The sequence below is a fragment of the Mytilus galloprovincialis genome, chromosome 3, assembly GCF_965363235.1.
Source record: "Mytilus galloprovincialis chromosome 3, xbMytGall1.hap1.1, whole genome shotgun sequence".
NCBI classification, from domain to species: domain Eukaryota; kingdom Metazoa; phylum Mollusca; class Bivalvia; order Mytilida; family Mytilidae; genus Mytilus; species Mytilus galloprovincialis.
The window spans coordinates 75,470,951-75,492,523 of NC_134840.1; the positions used below are offsets into that span (position 1 = coordinate 75,470,951).

The 21,573-nt window shown below is 30.0% G+C and overlaps 2 protein-coding genes across 2 annotated transcripts in view; both read left to right on the forward strand.

Annotated features, from left to right (window-relative positions):
• The window catches only part of LOC143066801 (uncharacterized), a 240,978-nt gene that overhangs the window by 87,520 nt on the left and 131,885 nt on the right, over positions 1–21,573 (forward strand). The window lies entirely within an intron of this gene.
• On the forward strand, positions 7,885–12,434 carry LOC143066568 (uncharacterized). Its single transcript, XM_076239453.1, has 6 exons — positions 7,885–7,933; positions 8,478–8,531; positions 9,409–9,480; positions 10,610–10,663; positions 11,020–11,094; positions 11,656–12,434. Exons 2-6 carry the CDS (start codon positions 8,495–8,497, stop codon positions 11,844–11,846), a joined length of 429 nt encoding a protein of 142 aa, XP_076095568.1. The 5' UTR covers positions 7,885–7,933; positions 8,478–8,494; the 3' UTR covers positions 11,847–12,434.

The following is a 21,573-nucleotide window of genomic DNA, read 5'->3' on the forward strand; positions in this document are numbered from 1 at the left end:
ACCAATGAAATGCTTAAGATTTAGAACGCGGACCTCAGCGAGAACACCTAGATCGATAACACACTGTAATCTTTAGACCGTCGAACAGATAGCGATAATTCCAGACTTCTTCTTCTTTTTCTTTTAGTTCAAATAAGGTCATAATATAGAAGAATACATGCTGCCAAGGAATTGTAAATGAGGAATTGTATATTTACAATCCCTTGATGCTTCTGTACATGCCTGATTGACAAAGATTTAACAAAATTGAATTATTCATAAAAATATGTATTACAATTTAAGTGTTTCTATATTGTGATTAAAAATATGCATTTTATGTACTTGTTTTGGTTTGAATTTGTTTATTCAAAGCTCGCGAGAAACGCTGATCTCTTAAGCCGGTAACAGTAGTGGTAGATATTCACAGCTTTTTTTTTTACATAAAAACACACTATTACATATACATGTGACAATAATTTTTTAAACCAGTTTAGACTTGGTGTGTATATGTCTCCGCTGATAATAATTATATGTTAGATAAACATAATCATTTGGAATTAAAAGTTGTAAAGTTATCAATAAGTACATTTTCAAAATCATTTATTTATTTAGACTTGATGAAGATCTACATGATTTAACGAATAAATGTAAGATGTGGTGTACTTGTCAATGAATTAGATCACCGTACATCCTTCAACAACGAGCGAAAACCTAACCGCTTAAACATTTATAAAATTTCCCAAAATTACAAATATGAATTAAAACAATTCAAACAAGAAAACTATCGGCCTGATTGATGTACAACACTTATAGAAAATTATAAACAACAACGACAACCACTGGTCACAGAAAAGAGGGGTTTCAAACCATATGTCCCAATTGAAAAATAATTTCGTCAAACAAACGGGAGGTCTTATCTACGGTACAAAACCCGCATCCGCCACTGTACAGTCTCCTGGCTAGTATACCTGTAGGATAGTCAACGATAATGGCGTTAAACAAATATTTTCTTTATTTATGTTTTTATTCCATTTAGTTCTTCAATTTATCGATTGATTAATAAAAATACCGAATCAATTATTTTAGTTAATCTACTAGTAATTAAATGTCAGTACGATCTTTTTGATAAGATTGTAAGGCCTATATTGCTATATGGCTGTGAAATTTGGAGATTTAGTTTTATTGATGCAATAGAAAGTGCATTTCAAGTTTTGTAAACTTTTCTTAAACTTGAAAAAAATCAACCTCAAGCTTTATGGTTTATGGAGAGCTAGGCGCTTATCCTATGTCAGTATATGTGGAACACCGTATGGTATCTTTTTGGTCTAACATTGTAAACAGTTCCAATAGTAAATTATATAGATATATTTATAAACTCAACGTAGATGGTGGATTTACTTTTGATTGGTTGATTTGTATAAAAAATATCTTGAATAAATATGTATTTTAAAATATTTGGTTAAATCAGAGTAACTATAGTTTTAATCCAAAAGGGTTAAAGTTGAGCATTAAACAGAGATTTTTTTTACCAATTTCAGCAGACTTGGAAATCAGAAATGGAATATTCTCCAAAAGTATTATGTTAAACACTGTTTAAAGAAATCTTTGAATTTGCAGAATATGTAGACTTATTACGTTATAAAGATAAGATAACGTTGTATATGTTTAGAACTGGAAATCATCGGTTACCTATAGCAACCGGTAGATGGCGTAGAATTATGAGACAGGAAAGGTACTGTGTACTTTGTAACTCTCAAGAGATAGGTTGATGTATTTCACTTTATTCTAAACTGCACATCTCTAACAGAAAGTAGAAGACCTTTTCTTAAACCTAACTATGTAAGCCGAGTAAATGTTTCGAAATTGGGCACTTTATTTATTTTAAAAAATTTTGTGTTTTGAAAAATTTGTGTAAATTAATTTGAATCATATATACATAAAAGTATGTTCTCCAGGCTGATCACCAATCTCTTTGTGCAAACTGGTCATACGCAAAATCTGTATGTTAATATTATATGTAAAAATATCTTTCTTTTTACCGTTCACTTGGTTTTATAAGAAATAAAGAATCTAAATTAAATAATACAATTAATTTTATTTAGTTTTTCGGATTTAATTACCTTAAATTAAAGGATGCGAAAAGATATATTAATGTAACTTTTTCAAAGTTCAAGTTGATCAATTATTGATTTAAGTGAATAAATGAAATTTATTTTCTCGAGGAATAAATCAAATCAGGAACATATATATTGTTAGGTATACTGTTCCCAGATTGAATAGTATACAAATCCTAGTTCTTATATTATAGTAATAATTATTCATCGGCGAAAAGGATAGTATATTTGTTGTGTTGGAAGAATCGTAAAAGTATTTTATTTTCTAAATTCTATTTATTTACTCGGACATCGTAGAGTTTAAAATTCTTTTTTTTTTTTAACATATTGGACTTCATATAACCCGAATAATTCAGTCGTTATATTCCGCTGATCTACGAAGGCTACATTAACGTGTGGGAGAAAATCGGACACGGAAAGGGCTTGAATTATTCGAGTTAGACTTCATATTGTATATTGAATTGAAACACGAACGCGGACCTCGATGAGAACACCTGGATTGAAAGTTTGCAAATATTCCGACCAATGAAATTCATTTTACTATGTAACGCGAACTTCAACGAAAGCACCTAGATGAAATATTGTGTATTGAATTGAAACATGAACGCGGACCTCGATGAGAACACCTGGATTGAAAGTTTGCAAACGTTCCAACCAATGAAATTCATTTTGATAGGTAACGCGAACTTCAACGAAAGCATCTAGATGAAATATTTTATGTATACGACAATTAGTTTTTATTAAGACATTACCGCTCAATATAGTTAATAAAAATTATATCAGAGCAACAATGCATAATTGTTTCTTTTCCATTCTTGTTTATTTTAATAATGTTTATGTTGATTTTAATTTGGTAGGTAGACTTATATTAAATGCCCTAAACGTAAATATACGGGTTTTTTTTAATGCATTAGACGTAAGATAGTGTCGACTTTGTCAAGGTTGTAAAACTTAAATCAACCAACCCATCGTTATCGCAGACTAAAATTTATCTCATATAAACAGCATATATGTTCATAGCAAGACTTTTTGTACGTCACGGTGCATGACAGCACAATAATCCGTTTACAGAATCGGAACCACAATTCACAATTTTCGTATTGTGCTGCTTTTCCACAATGAACGCCTGTTTCGCGTCAGTGACCGATATTACAATTTGAAACAGTTTTAAAAGTTTATTGAGCTGTTCCTTCATTTACAATGTTGTGCAAGACTTAACTGTTTATTAAATTCAACAAATGTCAACATTATCTTCATTAATTTTATTATTTAACACAACATTGCTTTTATTACAAGCTATTTCATATATCAATATACAGCTAGGGAATATTTGTTGTTGACCGAAAATATAAGATACATCGATTTAAACTATTTGAAAAATAAATAATTTTTGTAAGTAACTTTAATTTCCGTGTCTATATTTAATTTACGAGTACACTCTAGTAAGACAGAAAAAGAGAAACGGAAATATACAGGAATACCCAAAGTTTCGTAAGTCATTGCAATGGACCATACATTACTGACATGTCACAAGTTTTCATAGCACTCAGCAAGTTTTGAAACGAATATGTGAGATAAAGATCTACTGCATTTGGGCAAATTAAAAATATGTTAAACATCTAACTATTTTATTTTTAACAGATTCACAAGTTTTAAATTTCTTAAACCGTGCATCAATATTTTATTTTTTTATTTAAATTCCTTATATGTTACGTGTATTGATCATTCATTTGTTTAAATTGTGATAAGTATATGACTTTAATAAGAATACACGCATTTATATATATAAGTCGATAAAGTTTGAAACAAATGAACGAAAGATACATGGATGTTGTTTTGCTTGAGTGATTTACCTGTTAAAAGCTCGGGTCTCAACACGGTTTAAAACGAATTATACCAGTTTGAAATAGTTTAACGGGGGCGTGGCCTATTTGTTTGACGTAACTTACCGCCAACTTGAATTAAATTGAACGACTGCAAGCGAATCTATTTGACTGGCATTAAAATGATTTGATATGCATTGAAATAAATTAAAAATGATTTTTAATTTTTGTCAATCTTTATCAAATGACGATTAATCTCATTTTAAACAACGTTAATGCGTTTTTGTCCGATCAAGTTAAATTCGGGTTACTAGTGATTTTTAAGGACACATTGTGTATGTTGGAGATGATAGGACTCACAAAGACACAAAAAAAAAAAGAGCTAACTGAAAACGTTAGAAAAATATTCCATTCCTGTTGGGGTAAGTATATTAGAATCTGTCGACAAAAAACGAAATAAAAGAAACATGCAAACTTAAAACAAAAATATCTTAATTTTCTAAATGATTTTAAAAAGGGTTTCATTTACCAGTTTACCTTAGAGCAATTAAAGAAATTAATGTGTAAAAGCTACATTGTAATATCGGATTGGCGTTTTTGTCTTTTCCCTAAAGTAAACACAGTGTATGAACCTTTTTTATATATTTTTTCGAACACGTGAAATATTTGTTTTTGCGAAAGTGTCAATTAACTTGTTCAAATCAAACATGCCATTATTTATTAGTACTTTTTTTATCACAATTATATATAAGGTTGTTAAACTAAAACAGTAGATACATGTATCTGTTTTAAAGTGTCTATTAAATGCTAAAACTACCGCGTATATCGTTGGATGGCCACCAAACATGTTGATTTATGAGAAACGATTCGATAGTTCGTTTTTGGAATGATTGCCATTAACTGATAAGGGGAAATGCTTTAGGCTGAACAGACAGCTTTTGTTTATGGAAGAATAATAAAGATAGAAGCTGCAGGCAAACTATAATATGTACAAGATTTACAAAACGCTACAGACATATGGATCAATTGAATGTCAGTAAAGTTATTGCTGAGTGATGCAAATTAAATACTGGTTTACAAGTTTGAAAAAATATATTTTCTTGTATCTTTGTCGCCGTGCGTGTAGTATTTCAATCTTTAGAATTGTGATTGCAATTTATAATAAGAATTGGCTTGTTGCTCCTATTTGCTGATTTATATGATAACATATATCTTTACAGCATCTGCCAGTTTGAAGAATCAGGCAGTACCCTATGGAAATATAATTAAAAACAACTTATATAGAATGGAGGGTCTGCCTGATGGTGTGATTTTTAAAGACCCCAATTCTTATGGTTTGTCTACTCTTAGGCAAATCATAAGCCAGAAAGACTCCATCAAATTTGTGTATGTATTACCCTTACTCTTATAACATGTAGACGCACATTTGATATTATGAAACCACGAATATCGTAGTTTTTAATGAAAAACTAGAAATGAATTTTGAATTTTAGATTTTTCTAAACTTAAATTGTCTAGGCTGATTTTAGTGTTGAAACAAAAGATTTTAAATAACAACATAAATGAGTTTAGCGAATCATTTAGGGTTTACATTTTCAAATGCTCCTTGAAAATACCATAACAAGTGCTAGGAATATGAAGCATTCATCGAAAGTAATAGCAAGGTAATCAAACTTTATCCAGCTTATTTTGTTCCAGTATCGATTAATTGTGAGTTCCGTTAATGCAAACACTAGAAAGAAACCGTTTATAAGATAATATAATTTAATTTAAGATGTTCTATTCCCATGACGAGCAAAGTAATTTATTACAATGATTTTGATAATTGTCACATTAATCGGTTGATATAAATTATATATAAATATGACTATAACGATCTCAACTGTAAGATATTTTAAACCACAGTCAAACCATTGCCATACACAAGTAAGTAAAAAAAAACCGCATATTAATTATATTTAATACTAACAGGCAAATACTTTCAATGGGTTACATACTAATATATCTGTACTATTTTGATAGTTTTCTGAGTTCAAAATATTTGTTAATATCAATTGCTATAATTGACAATACCTTTGTGTTTTCTTGAATAAAAGCCAATAAAACTAGGCACTTGTGTTTATATGAAATTCATGAATGTTAATAATCTCTTTAAGGAACGTGATACCAGCTACTACACTTGCCTCATCTGCAACATCATCCAATGGTATGTGTTTACACTTTTAATTGCAGGAAGTTGTTCTTAAGCATTGATAAATGATTTTTTTTTAAATTTAAATTATTCAACTGTAGGATTTTTTTTTTAATTTTTTTTTCACAACAATTTTTGAATCATTATTGATATTTATTGAACAACTTTTGTTGTTCGAAATCCTTTTTTTTACACAAATGTTCTTTGAAAATTTAATACTTTGAACACATTTGATAGCTCCATAGTTTTTACACATTTATTCTATGTTTACTCTACTTTCCAAATCACCACAAATGGTTAATCTCAGTCATTTGTAAAAAATAAACACATGTCCAATATCACTACACAGAGATTTTTTGTTTAAACACAAGTTTTGTGTTCTGTTCCTCAATTGGTGGCGCATTAGGGATATTGACCCAGATGAGCTTAATATTAATGAAAACTGTATCTTGCCCTATATAGATGCCTTTTGTTTAGTTATGATGTTAGGATGCTGTCTCATTGTAACCGAAACATTGTATTCCTACTTAACAAATCATGTGTGAGGGATCTTTTGAGTGCTATAAGAAGACACTTTCCCAACAAGGGATACATATCTAATATATTCAGCAAAACTACAAACATTTCAATATTAATGTATTAGGGTGCTGATTTTACTTCACAATTAGAAAAACTGAAGTGTAGGGCAGTACAATGTTATTTGGTATTTAAAACAAAACACCATGTGTTAAAACATATAAAGACAAAATCAAGTAGGGTACACAACAAATTGTTAACGTACAACTTACTAATTTAACTTTTTCTATATTCTTCAAAATATCTGTAAATTGTATATATTGTAAAACTGTCACTCCTGGCATCTATTTACGCTTGTTAATTTCATCAGGGGTATATTTTCCGATGTGATTTTTCTGATCATACATCCTGGTCATTCTTCTGTATACAGAAAATAATGGCCGCTGTAAACCTTTAGCAATGTTACGATAGAAATCTTTTCTTTCGTCTTTTGACATCTCAAATATAATGTGTGTAGGGTAAACTATATTACGTTCCTACAGAATCACAAACATGAAATTACTATAACATTAGAATATCATAATCAAAAACAATAATATATAATGATAATTCATTATACAGCATGACATATATTATATATACATTTGTCTATTATTGAGGTCAATATGTTAAAAGATGTTGTTGTTGTTGATTTTCTAAACCGTACGGCTTTCAACAATGAGCAAAGCCCACACCGCATAGTCAGTTGTAAAGGGCCCCGAAAAGACAATTCAAACGAGAAAACTTTGTCCTGTGACTTTTTGTCCTGTGACTGTTTGACTTTGACTTTTTGTCCTGTGAATGTTTGACTTTGACTTTTTGTCCTGTGACTTTTTGACTGTGACTTTTTGTACTGTGACTTTTTGTCCTTTGACTTTTTGTTCTGTGACGTTTTGACTGTGACTTTTTGTACTGTGACTTTTTGTCTTGTTACTTTTTGTCTGTGACTATTTGTCCGTGACTTTTTGTCTTGTAACTTTCTGTTTGACATTCTGTAAATCTTGTATAATATTTGTAAATAAGGTGTATTTTGCGAACATCTCGAACAACTTAAAACAAGCAGGCCATCGGATGATTTTTAGATTCAGAAGAACAATATTTTTTATATACATCTATATACTTCAATCAACCGAAATCCATCATCAAGATTAAAATGCATGTGCTGAAATAAAATATCACTGATTTTATTCTAAGCTTTAGTAATTTTATTTTTTCAGGATTAGAAAATGAAATTATTACTGAGGACACGGATGCTCCAGCTATACCATTAGGTTGGTATTTTGATCAAAAGTTTGTACAATGTATGAGATTTATTATGTCATCCACTTAAAGTTAAAACATTTACTTAAACTGTTTTTGATTAGAATAAGGGTGAATACATGTATATGTGTTTTCGCGGTGGTTTTTATGAATATATAGTAGTAACTTCACGTTATAACATATTAATATTACGTTCATACAGTAACATAATGATATTTTATTAATTTATATTTTTTCAAAATTTTCAATTTTATATACATCACACGAGTCACGACTGTAAATGATAACCTGTACAATGTACTAACTTCACAATATTTCAGAATCCATGAATGTATTAAATACGTACCATAGAATACGCTACCTTTTTTCAAAATGTTTATACGGCTTGAGTGTATAATATGGTGCGGAATGAAGGTGAAAAATACTTATTTACGAATAAACATAATAAAGTGTTATTAACTGGCTGTTTCTGAATTGGCATGATTCAAGGTTTGCTGTATACATAAATATTTACACATTACAATTGTATAGCAGAACTATATTTCTTTTATATAGAGCTGAGAGAAGAACCTATGGAGGCAGTAGCGGATGCTGTAGATATTACTATAGGTTAGTTTGTGTTATTCACCATTTGTACTAAAGCCTCGGTCACACCTTTAATATCGGATAGCTCGAACGGACGCCTAACGGATATTTTTTTCAATCCGTTTATGTCCGTTAGACGTCCGTTGTTATTCGTTAGACGTCCGTCCATATCCGTTGCATGTCCGTTAAGGTGGTATGGGAGTCTAAAATAAAAATGATAGACTTTGTGCATACTTTGCCAAAATGTAGTACTAGTATCTATTGATATATGTTGAAAAATATAATAAAAATGATAGATCACCGCGCATTTTCCCAAGCTACAGGGCGTGACAAAATGACACATTTTGTATGGATTATACAGGATAAATTGGTTCTTTTAAATGAAAATTCGCATAAAATATCTGAATAACTGCATCAAATTTTGCTAACTTGATAGAAAATCTGGACCTTTGGTTCTCTTTTTTTTTCAATCCAAGATGGAGGAAGACACCTTAAGCGTACGTTTTATCTGCCTACGTTCATTCTATCCGGTGGAAAATTTTGAGCATGTTCCAAACTTTGAACGGACGTCCAACGGATACAATGCCCGTTGAACGTCCATTTTGTACGGTACTCGTCCGTTTCGTTTCCGTTTTATATTCATTATACGTGTCCGTTATACATCCGTTGGAGGTCTGGAAAATAAATTCACCAACGGACCTCTACCGGACGATTAACGGATAAAACGGATGTTAAAACAAATGAGAAACGGACTTCTATCGGGCGTATAACGGATAAAACGGATGATGAACGGATCTGAAACGGATAAATGCAAATTGAAAATTTCGCGGCAAAAATGCCAGTTTTTGGTATGTCAGATTTCTTAAGGTTCATGAATTCATGTGTTTACTCTTTATTTCAGGTGTTTCAGGCACATTAGCCCATGCTGTTTCCAGTGATGCTGTAGGGGAGCATGGTGTTGAAGTACTTACAGGTTTGAATACAGTTTTTTTAATGCATTATTTTGGTATATATACTAGTCAACAAAAGAAACGATACGCGACTTTGAAATAAAATTTATCAAAAAGCATTTAATATAAAACAAAATGAGATACACCATTTTAAAAGCTTTCATTTGCAATGTATGCACATGTGATAATCAAAATCAAAACTTGTCGGAAAGTATCTAAATTCCGTGTAAATGACCGAAAAGTGCAAATTAGTTTTACTGAAAGTTTAAAAAAATCGACACATAACTTTCTAAGCACTAAATCAAATTTCAATTTTTTTTTTAAAATATTCAATATGATAATCAAGTTATTTTCATGATATAACTAATTGGTTGAAATATTGATTTTTCTCATTTTTGGGAAAAAAAGTGTTTTTTTAAATCTCAAAAAATGCAAAAAAAGATTTTTTATTTTCGTCTCAAATCAATGCTTTAGATATGAAAATAACACACAGTAAATTTGGAACCTTTCGGATTAGTTATAAGATTGTGACCGCTTTTTGAATATCACTTTACACATACTGTCTATGGTGAATCAGTTGATAATTTATACATTTTACCGATTTCTCGAACTTTGCTTAACAAATAAACGAAGAAACTGTATGATTTTATAAAACAAATTGATGGCAAACACTGTCTTAACCTTTAAATGAGAGGTTGGCATCATTAGTTGGAACTTCTGTTTTTAAAATTGTCGTTTTATGTAAATTTTGTAAAAAAAAAAAAAAAAATCGCGAAAAAACGTCACAAAAGCGAAAAAAAAATTTTGTTTAACGGATTTTTATTTTCATAATGATTAAGTATTACTACCTTCAATATTGGTCCAATGAACGGAAAACTTTATCTTAAATTTGAAAAAAAGTCTTGTATAGTTTCTTTTGTTGACTAGTATATTTAGGAAAATATAGCTTAATTTTCTGCAATCATCAAAAAATTGTGTACGATTGATTGATCGTTGATTAATAATGTCTAACAACAAATAATTCATAATTCATGTTCAGGATGAAACTTAGTACGAAGTTAGAATTTTAATACAGTATTTGAAGTTTGATATAAATAATTGATGTGATGTTTGATTATACAAAATATTGTACCTGAATTTTTTTTTATTTAGATTTGAGTAACATGCACATGGAGGAAATCACAGGTGCTCCAGAGATTCCATTAGGTTAGTAATTTTAATTTGATCCAAACTTTGTTTACTTTCTTTAAATCTGACTCGAACTTCTTTTTAACTGAGTTTTAATGTGCATATTGTTATGCGTTTACTTTTCTACATTGGCTAGAGGTATAGGGGGCGGGTTGAGATCTCAAAAACTTGTTTAAACCTGCCGCATGTTTGCGCCTGTCCCAAATTATGAGCCTCTTGCCTTTATTGGTCTTGTTTGACTTTTAATTTTAGTTTATTGTGTATAAATCAGAATTCATAGTTGTATGGTTTTTTACAAAATGTTTCCAAGTATTTTATTTTTACAATGACAGCTGGCAGACATTAATCTTTAAGTTTTTATCCTTTCATTTCAGATGTTTTAGATTCATTAGCTGCAACAATTCAGGTTGATGTCGTAGAGGAGCAAACACGTATCATTGTACCTAAAGGTCTGTTTTGCTATCTTCTTTTAATTGCTTTTTGGGCTAAGCACTGTATTGGCCGGAAGAATTATAAAGTGGTTGTTTTGTAGATTGGCGAAAGAAAGTGGTTTCCAAATTGACGAAATCTCTGCCTTGTTTCTTTCATGTCAGATCCCCGAATGTTCATCTAAGTTTGAATATGAACAAGTCATATAAGTATGAAAAAAGGAAGATGTGGTATGATTTTCAATGAGACAACTGTCAGCAAGAGACCAAAACAACACAGAAATTAATAACTATAGGTCATCGTACGCCTTCAACCATGAGCAAAGCCCATACCGCACAGTTAGATAAAAAAAAAACAATAATAACAATGTAAAACAATTCAAACTAGAAAACAAACGGCCTAATTATGTACAAAAATTGAACGAAAAACAAATATGCAACACATAAACAAACGAAACCCACAGGTTTCTGACTTGGGACAAGCACATAAATACATAATGTGGCGACATGGTTTAATGAACATTTGGGTTAATTAATTTATGAAAAATGTTTTGTTTATTTCTTTTTCCACCTTAATTTCAGATGAAGAAGAGGAAAATGGCATGTATAAAGTTGTCAGTGTTCTTGACAAAAAGAAAATTGGAAAAAAACAATTCTTTTTAGTGCACTGGGAAGGATACAATTCTTCCGATGCTACCTGGGAACCAAGAAAGAACATTCCAAATTATTTTATAAAATGTTTTAATAAAAATCAAACAAAAAAGAGTAAATAAAGTATGTTCCGAGTTTAGGATTATCTTATTGTTTAGGGCTGCTTACAATCATCGTTAATTTCTCCTGTTTAGAAAGCTCATATATAAAACAGCTTGTTCAAATTTGCAAGTTTTATTGAAAATTTCAAAACCCAAACGAAATGTATCACCGGGTTTCATTGGTGCAGTGGATAAAGGTACTAACAAAGTCGGTGTTATAACTATTTTGACCTAACACGGTAACGAAAATCTTTGGCTTGTTCACATAATATCGATGTGTACTTCAATCTAAACATATATGTTGTTTTAAGAAATGATTTGATCTTAGATTAATGATTAGAGATGTCTCATTATTTTCGATTTGTCAGTACCTATATCCGCTGTACCGATGGTATACGGTACGATCATTCTAAAGTGATTTTATGTAAGTGTTTGCAATTAGTCTTAAATTGCAAAGTTGTATTGACACATTATTTATATTATAATTTAAGATTAATTTTAAAAATAGATTTTGACTTATGGTTGAGTATGTTCAATGCTTTTAGTAGTGTTTTGTCATACACCTCTACTTAGGCTTTTCAAGTATTTTGGCACTTCTTCACAACGTGTCTTCATTTTTACAGAACACTAGATATCCAAAATGTGATCAGGTCATAAAGAATATTTGTTTCTCTTTATATTGTGTCAATTGATATTTGGACTTTCTTCTAAAATGTTACTTGTAAAATGGCGCAAATGTATAGTTTTTGATTTTTGGTTCAAATGTGTTAAAAAATATGAATATGGGATATCGTAATAATTGGTGCTTTAAATTTCAATGACCTCTGCATTAAAATGAACAATTACTTAAAATCTGGAACATACGGTCCTTCTGTATTACAATGTGTGCCATACGCATGTTTGTTTTTATTGAATGAATTATGTTTTACTTATTGTTGAATTAATATATATATATTAAAATGTATCAATTTATTATATAATTAATACAAAATAAAACTTATTACTTTTTTTTATTTTTTTATATATATAGCGAAATGCTACTTTAAAAGGTGTAACCTTGAGGCGACCGTACAGCCTTCAACAAAGAGCAAAGCCCATACTGCATGGTCAGCTATAAAAGGCCCCAAAAGGACAATGTATAACAATTCAAACGTGAAAATTAAAGGCCTTATTGAAATGAACGTAAAACAAATATGAAAAAACACATAAACAAACGACAACCAGTGAATAACAGGCTCTTGACTTGGGACAGGCACTTACATAAATAATGTGGCGGGGTTAAACATGTTAGCGGGATTCCAACCCGCCCCCTAACCTTTGGACAGTGGTAGAGCAGTAAAGCTTTAAAACCAACTATAAAAATCAGTTGAAAAAGGCTTAACTCATCAGATGGACAAAAATATTATACAATTAATACAAAAGAAAACTTTTACTTGATTTTTTTTATATTTTTAGAATTGTTCCGAATACTTGTTATGGATTATAAGTCATTCAATCACTAACCCAGCAGTATAATACTAGTATTATACCATTTAACATCGACAATGAAGCCAACTAAGAGGCGTTCAGTTACACTCTGATGTACACCGAAAGACCTATAAATTACACTTAACTGATATCCATGTTTAAGTAGTTGTCGTTTTTACAGCGGATGACCGTGATGGAATTCCGTTGAATTGATATCGACTAGATTTCCATTACATACTATTCGTTTTTTACCGATCTATAAACATAATGAATACATAGACATCATCAAGTGCAGACTAACATTCCTTATCACTTGATATGAATTCATTTCTCCAATGAATCACATTTTATACATTTTAAAAAAAATAAACTGATAATATTAAAATGTTTCGTTATATCATATGTATATAAGTGAAAAATCATTAATATATAAGCACACGCATGCAGAAGAATATCGCAAGAACGTTTGCAATTTTAAGAAAAGATAACTCTGTATGACTGATTAAACATTTTTTGCGGGGAAAGTACGAATGCCTATTAAAATCCATTTTAATTAGAAAACTCGAATTATTACAGAAGTGTGACATGCCCACCACGCACATACACTGCACATTAACATTAACCTCACTTACATGTATAGAGATGTGATTTTATTTCTGAGACAAGTGCTTGTCGAACCATTTACAGAACTTGCGGTCATCCGATGTTCAGTACTTAAGTACTTTTATTTTGATTCAAATCAGTAGACAATTTAAAGAACAATAGGTCGGTGAAATATCCCCGGTTGTTATAAAAGAACGATTTAAATTTTCTTGTGTTTTCCAATAGGATCAGATTTTTTAGTGTTTTCTGAAACGAAAGATGAAATCGATATTAAAACATAAAATTGAGAATGGAAATGGGGAATGTGTCAAAGAGACAACAACCCGACCATAGAAAAAAACAACAGCAGAAGGTCACCAACAGGTCTTCAATGTAGCGAGAAATTCCCGCACCCGGAGGCGTCCTTCAGCTGGGTCCTAAACAAATATATACTAGTTCAGTGATAATGAACGCCATACTACGTTCCAAATCGTACACAAGAATACAAGAAACTACATTTAAAATAATACAAGACTAACAAAGGCCAGAGGCTCCTGACTTGAGACAGGCGCCAAAATGCGGCGGGGTTAAACATGTTTATGAGATATCAACCCTCCCCCTATACCTCTAGCCAATATAGAAAAGTAAACGCAAACATGTAACAATACACACATTTAAAATTCAGAGAGTTCAAGAGAAGTCCGAATCTGATGTTAGAAGATGTAACCAAAGAAAATAAACAAAATGACAATAATACATAAATAACAACAGACTACTAGCAGTTAACTGACATGCCAGCTCCACACTTCAATTAAACTGATTGAAAGATTATGATTTCATCATATGAATATCGGGGACAATCCTTCCCGTAATTGGTTTAGTATCATACCATCATAACATATATGAAAAGTACACTCAATGGCAGAATCTTTCACATGTTCTGTAACAAAATGATAATCAAATTAACTTACACACCTCGTTTAACATACTAGTAATTTATGCGCTATACTATATATAAACACCGCGCAAATTTATATTTTTCTTTACAGACCTCTCCTATATTTTTCTTTATTGCAGCTTGATAAAAGGCATGTGAGTGGACTACTCTTATCGGGTTGCAAAAATCCATCAGTTGATTTTACATCAGCAAACCGTAATGAGATCTGTTATCCGCAATGATTATTGTTTGGCGGTGTTTCTTACAATTAAATACTTCTGTGGCTCTGTTTGGATCAACTATTATCATAGAAAATTCTCCATCGCAACTCCATTATACCTACATAATCTCTACATACATTAGTATTCACACTTCTATCATACAGGAAAGAAATAGCTTCTAGAGCAGCAGGAAAATAAAAAAAAAATATCAATATATCCTTTTAAATACTAAATCTGAGCTTTTGACAGAAATTGGTGACTTTATAAAGCAATCTTTAGAATTGCGAAAATGAGGTCCATGTCCATCAAAGGTTACATTAATTACCATTTATAACTATGTTTTTTTTATGTTTATATTTGTAATTCTTCACTGTCTGTATTAAATGTTGTATTTGTGTTTGCTTGACCCATATGGGTGTATTTTGCAAATAAAATTATTATATATAAATATAACTATAAGGTACTCTTACGCTTTACACTACTATGTAAGTGTTGATACACCCACGCTATACCAACCCTGACTTTAATCTACCAGGAGGAAAATGAAAAATCTTACTATAATATATACGGAGGCAATATAATACTTCTGCAAGCTTATATAGATAGCAGCTTTTTAAAAAGCTTGAACAGGATAGAAATCAATGATCACATTAGGAATATATCTCCAAAGCATCTAGTACCAGTCTTGACAATCACCCTCCAAAGTAAGGATGTCTCCACACGATACCAAGCATTTGGATTGCTCCGTGTTTGGATCAGCTATCATAATAGGAAATTCTTCATAGCAACTTCATTATACTTTATAGGAACTACATGACCTCTACGTTCCACAGAAATCACGCTTCCATCATATAGAAAAGTAATAGCTTTTAGAAAAGCTTGAATAAGAAACTAATCAAAAAGCTATTGAAAAATATCAGACGCAACCAGCTGATCTTCTGGTGTAAATTTATAATACAAACATTGCGATAAACTAGTAATTACAGATTTGAAAATCAACTCTTTATAAATATTTTAGAACAAATGTGTTTTCATGATTTTGAATGATATTATAAAGTTATAAATTATTTATTCATGAACAATTCAATATCTTATTTTTGATTTGTACTGTATTTTTATTGCTTGATATTGTGATAAAATGATTTAAATTTAATATTTAGCTTTGTTTTCTACTAATCACATCAACAGTTTCATTAAGGGCCGGTAATAAAATAGCTTTTTTTTTCTATTTTGCCGGTGCCGATCAAAGAGCCACTACTTTTTTTTTAAATGGAATTGACAGTGATGTATAACAGCTTGCGTCCAGTGGCAGGTTATATAATTATGTATATATATATATATTATATATATATATATAGGACTCTAAAGTGCGATGGTACTCTAAAGTGCAATGGTCCCGCTTAAGTGCGATGGTCTACGCTAAAGTACCATGGTGTCTCACGCTAAAGAGCGATGGTTGTTTGTTCTCTAAAGTGTGATGGTGTAACAAGCTAAAGTGCGATGGACCAAAAGGGTAAGATTCGAGGGATTAAAACATTGAGGTTTAAAATAGTCTTTTTACAAAAGATAATTGGTGTATATTGCCGTTCTCACAGTCTATCACTAGTGGGAACACATCCTCATACAGTCGTTATTGTAAATTACAAATATAAAATTAGATTATTGTCGGAATATGTAACATTTTTTTATGCTTTAAACGAGAGAGAGAGACGTTTCTTCTTTTTCCACACAAAAATGCTATATTTTCCTTCAATATACAGACTAATGTTTTAGCCGACTAAATCAAATTATAATTTACGCATGCAAAAACGTACTTTTATTTTACCGACGTTACTTTCCAACAAAATCGACAATATTTTAACGGGAACTGCAAAGTAAACAGCAGTATAATCAATGATTCAAATGTATCTGTTCGATTCCAATAAAAGCAGGATAAATGATATCCATGCGAATACTATTTTGTATTTATATGCTAGAAGTAAAATGGTCGACTGCACGATACAAGTTCTTCCAGCTACAGAAAAAAAAACATTTGCCTCAGCCGACAAAGCACGGTCAGGTTTAAATCATTCCAGACAGTCATTGACATTTGGTTTTAATCAAATGTGTTAATAAAATATTTATAATTTATCTTCCGGCGTGTTTAAAACTTTTAGTTTGTATTGTACTTTCATGCTTTATCGTAGACCATCGAATACTGCTTCTAGTTTGTGTAAACGACTAAACGTCATAATCAAAGTACGTTTTTACGTCTATTTTTCCCAGTCCATCACACTTTAGCGTATGGAACCATTGTACTTTAGCGTAGACCATCGCACTTTAGCGTGACCATCGTACTTTAGCGTCCCCATCGCACTTTAGAGTCATATATATATATATATATATATATATATATATATATATATATATATATATATATATATATATATATATATATATATATATATATATATATATACTTAGCAATCACGTATGTGATAAATAATCTATATCTACTTTGTATACATCTGATGCGTTACGCCTATTTCAACAGATTTTTATAGTTCGTTTCTGTACCCCAAGCCAGGAACCTACATGTTATTCATTGGTTGTCGTTTAATTGTTGCTGTGTTACATATTTGTTTTTCGTTCATTTTGTTTTTTGTACTAAAGTTTTCTTGTTTCTTATCTATTATATTAATTAGTTCTTGGCCAGAATATGCATCTGGGTTTTTGATACATGGCGTTTAGAAAGCCACAGGAACGTCCAATCGTCTTAAGGTAGATTGATGGTATACCGCCATCTTGGATTGTACAATCACAGTACAATATCGGTCTAGTTATTTGCCTAAATCTGCAAATTTAGAGACAGATTTGCATTTCAATAGTTAGACTGTTATTTCTATTTGAAGAAAACTTGTTAATTAATTGTGTTATACAAAATATTTTAACAAATATCAATTTTTAGGTTTTGAAATAAAAAAATTCAAATGAGCTATTTAAGGGGAGATAACTCTTCTAGTACAAAATTTATACTGGGCTAATAGGAAAATTTTTTATTTTTACTTGTAGCAAGAAAACAAGTTCTGTGACACCATGTTTTCTTTATATTTTCTTAAAACATATTATGAAACCTTTCTTCTCACAATTTATTTCAAAATTCTATCTCATAGAAATTTTTTTATGCACACTAATGTGTTTTTTTATAAAAAAAAAACTAACCAAATTTTGGCAATTTTCAACGACTCATAGCTTGAAAAATAGCACGGTGACCCATACTTTTTATTCAAATTTTAAAAAGAGCATAGTAAAATGTCTATTTTGGCAAATTATAAAAAAAATTCTGTCTCAAAAAATATGTACTTGTGATCTACCTTAAATGTGTTCTTATCACTGATGTTGTCCCCACCTAGACCTTTCCACTTATTGCAGATGACCAGTTATGATAAGTTTTGACTTTCGACTACTTATACGTATCTTAAGATATACCAGAAGTCTACAACAATCTTGGATTTCAATATAGCAGTAAACAATAGCACAAGTTCATTGCACAAATCTCCAAGTTATGAAACATGTGGGCAATTTTTGTGAAAGTAAGACTGTGCATTGAAACTTAATGGCATTATTTAATTCTGTTTTATCAAATACCAAATATTTGTGTTTTGTCAATGCAATTTTTGAAATAAATCATACACTTTGAGATGATATCTCTTTTAGTACGTTTGTTGTGAGATGAAAAAAAAAATGCGACATGGTTAAGGCATATCTGTGAAATTGAGATGACAAACAGCAATAAAGTGATGTTCCTTCAATTCACTGACGGCTTGATTTTGTAACATGATTTCAAACACAATACTATATTTTTTCAACAGGTTTTGATTGGTAGGTTATGCATTTATCATCAACAGTTTAAATTGTCAGAGAAATTATGGAAGTGCCCCTTGTGCAGACTAAGCATAATGGGCTTTGCTCATTGATGAAGACTATATTGTGCCCTATAGTTGTTATTTCTCTCTTGTGGGGAGTTATTTTAATGGCAATCATATACCACATCTTTATAAATTTGGGGAGTTATTTTAATGGCAATCATATACCACATCTTAATAAATTGCATTGTAAAGTGTTTTTCACACTTTATAGGGAATATACAAAACATATTGTCATTGATATACGATTTCTGATCCATATCTTTTGTTTGACAGAATGGCTGCAAATCAGAGGGGACCTATCAATGATGAAGCATTGTGTTAGTTGTAGTTTTGAAAACAGAAACAGGTTATGATGTAAGTAAATATATTTAATAGTTTGTACATTTAATCTATGTATACAGTTTACATTGTTTTACATAAAGATTCATTGAATAAAAAAAACTATTATGCATCCAACAAGAACAAATATGATGCAGTTTCTCTCCATCTCTCTTTAACAAAAGTATTTTTTCAATACAATAGCCTTAAACTCTTATTTTCATTAATCAATATGTATTGCAGTAAAGAATATAAAATTCAGCTGGTGGTACAAGAAAATACAAGCAACAACATATCTGAGACTACTGTAACAGTAGTTGCAGAACATATATACAACAAAAAGTATACCAATCAGTTGATGTGTTCCGAGTCAATTTTTTTTAGTTCTAAATTTATCTACTGACACTTACACTACATCATAAGCAATTTAATCTTTTTAACCAATACAATGTTATGAAACTCTTTAGATTACATACACAAGAATGAAGGACATTTAATTTTCTACATTTATCAGAACATGTGATATGTCATTTATAAATCTTAAAAATAGTTATCATTGATTTTAAAAGGAAGACAGTTATAAGTTTTTATATATCTTTTTACCTTAAATGTGATAAAAAAAATTCAATAGCAAGTGAAATTTGGGAAGTATATTCAAATATGATTGTTCAAAAAATAATTTTAATTTAGCGTTTACTATTGTCAATAGCCATTTAAAAATAACATTTATAATTTTTTTTCCCTATGTTTCTATTGTTGTTATTGTACTTTTGACTATTGGTTCATGCTTTGAAAAAATCATAGAAATTCCATTTTTCTTCACAGTATGATGAAACATTCTAATTGTCAAGAAAAAAATATTTTATATTAATGTTTCTGTCGTCAAGTGCATTTTGAAATGCAAACTCCAAACCTTGGTTCGACAGATGTGGTATATACAGTATACAAATGGATCGACATAATAGAAAGGTAGACTTTATAATAGTTTCTGTTTTGCCCACTTAAATAATTTAGAATTAAAAAAGTGGTAATTGTTATTGAAAGTTCTATCCAATTTTAAGAGAATTGATGATACGGAAAAATGAATCATCAAAATGAAATTTTGGTTATGAATTTGATTAACCATGATATAGTTCCATAAAAAATGAACAATAGAAGAACACAGATACATTCAAAACTGAGGTTATATCAATTTACCAAAATTATGAAGACTTAATTTACATCCACATACAAGATATCATGTGTCATACAAAAAATATATCTCGGTTAGCAATTTAAAACTATCAGAGTTTTTATAATAATTTCTTATCAAGTTGTGTTATTTCGCTTGGAAATGTCCAATATTCTTGAACATGCTTAGCTAATCTTTATTGTTGTATAGTATAAAAAAAAGTCAGCTTCTTTATTGGTGCTGTACATACAAAATACAAATTGAATAATATACAAAAAACAACAAATCTTTTAACAATAAGGTTATCAAGATTCACTTGTCCTCAGTTCCATTGATGATTTAGAAAAGGAACCTCAATTTTGTAATTTGAGGGCTTGCAATGAGTATGTATCGTAACTTTTTTTGTACCCCATAAAGTCAAATTTTTTAGAAATATTCAGAATAGTTATCTTTTTTCTTCATTTTATTTCTTTTGGAAAAATGAAATGAAATTTATCTTTTATATCATTTTATGATATTTATAAATTCTTGCTTTTAATCACATTTCTATAGATTCAATTTTCTTTATAGTTTTGCATAAAGATTAATTTTCAAAATCATAATATCTTTGAAATATATATACCATGAATACATTTTGAGCACGTGATATCCTAAAGACTTCAAAAAATTTCTTTTAATAGCCAAATAATAACTTTAGTAAGATATTATTTAGACTAAATTAAAAGTCCACAGAACATGCATATATTTTTTAATATTTGTTATGCAAATATTTATTAATCAAAATATTCCAAATACAAAAAAGTGTTGAATATTATTTGTTTTATCATGAGAAACAAAAACTAACATAAAACATTTTTAGCCTATTATTTAGAATACTTATAAATAATGTAAACCAACAGTTGTTTTAAGAAATACTTGTGTAGATTCCAGAATGAAATTTTATATAATCAATTTCAAAGATAAATTCCAATGTTTTAGATGTTCAATAACCATTTTTAATTTAGATTAAAAAGTTGAAGAAATTCTTTGAAGATTGGTTAGGAATCATCCAACATACTTTGCATACTTTAGTAAAATTTTGCATTTTCTTATTGTTTAAAGCTGTTTTTTTTTGTTTAATTACATTGAAACTAAGAAAATCACA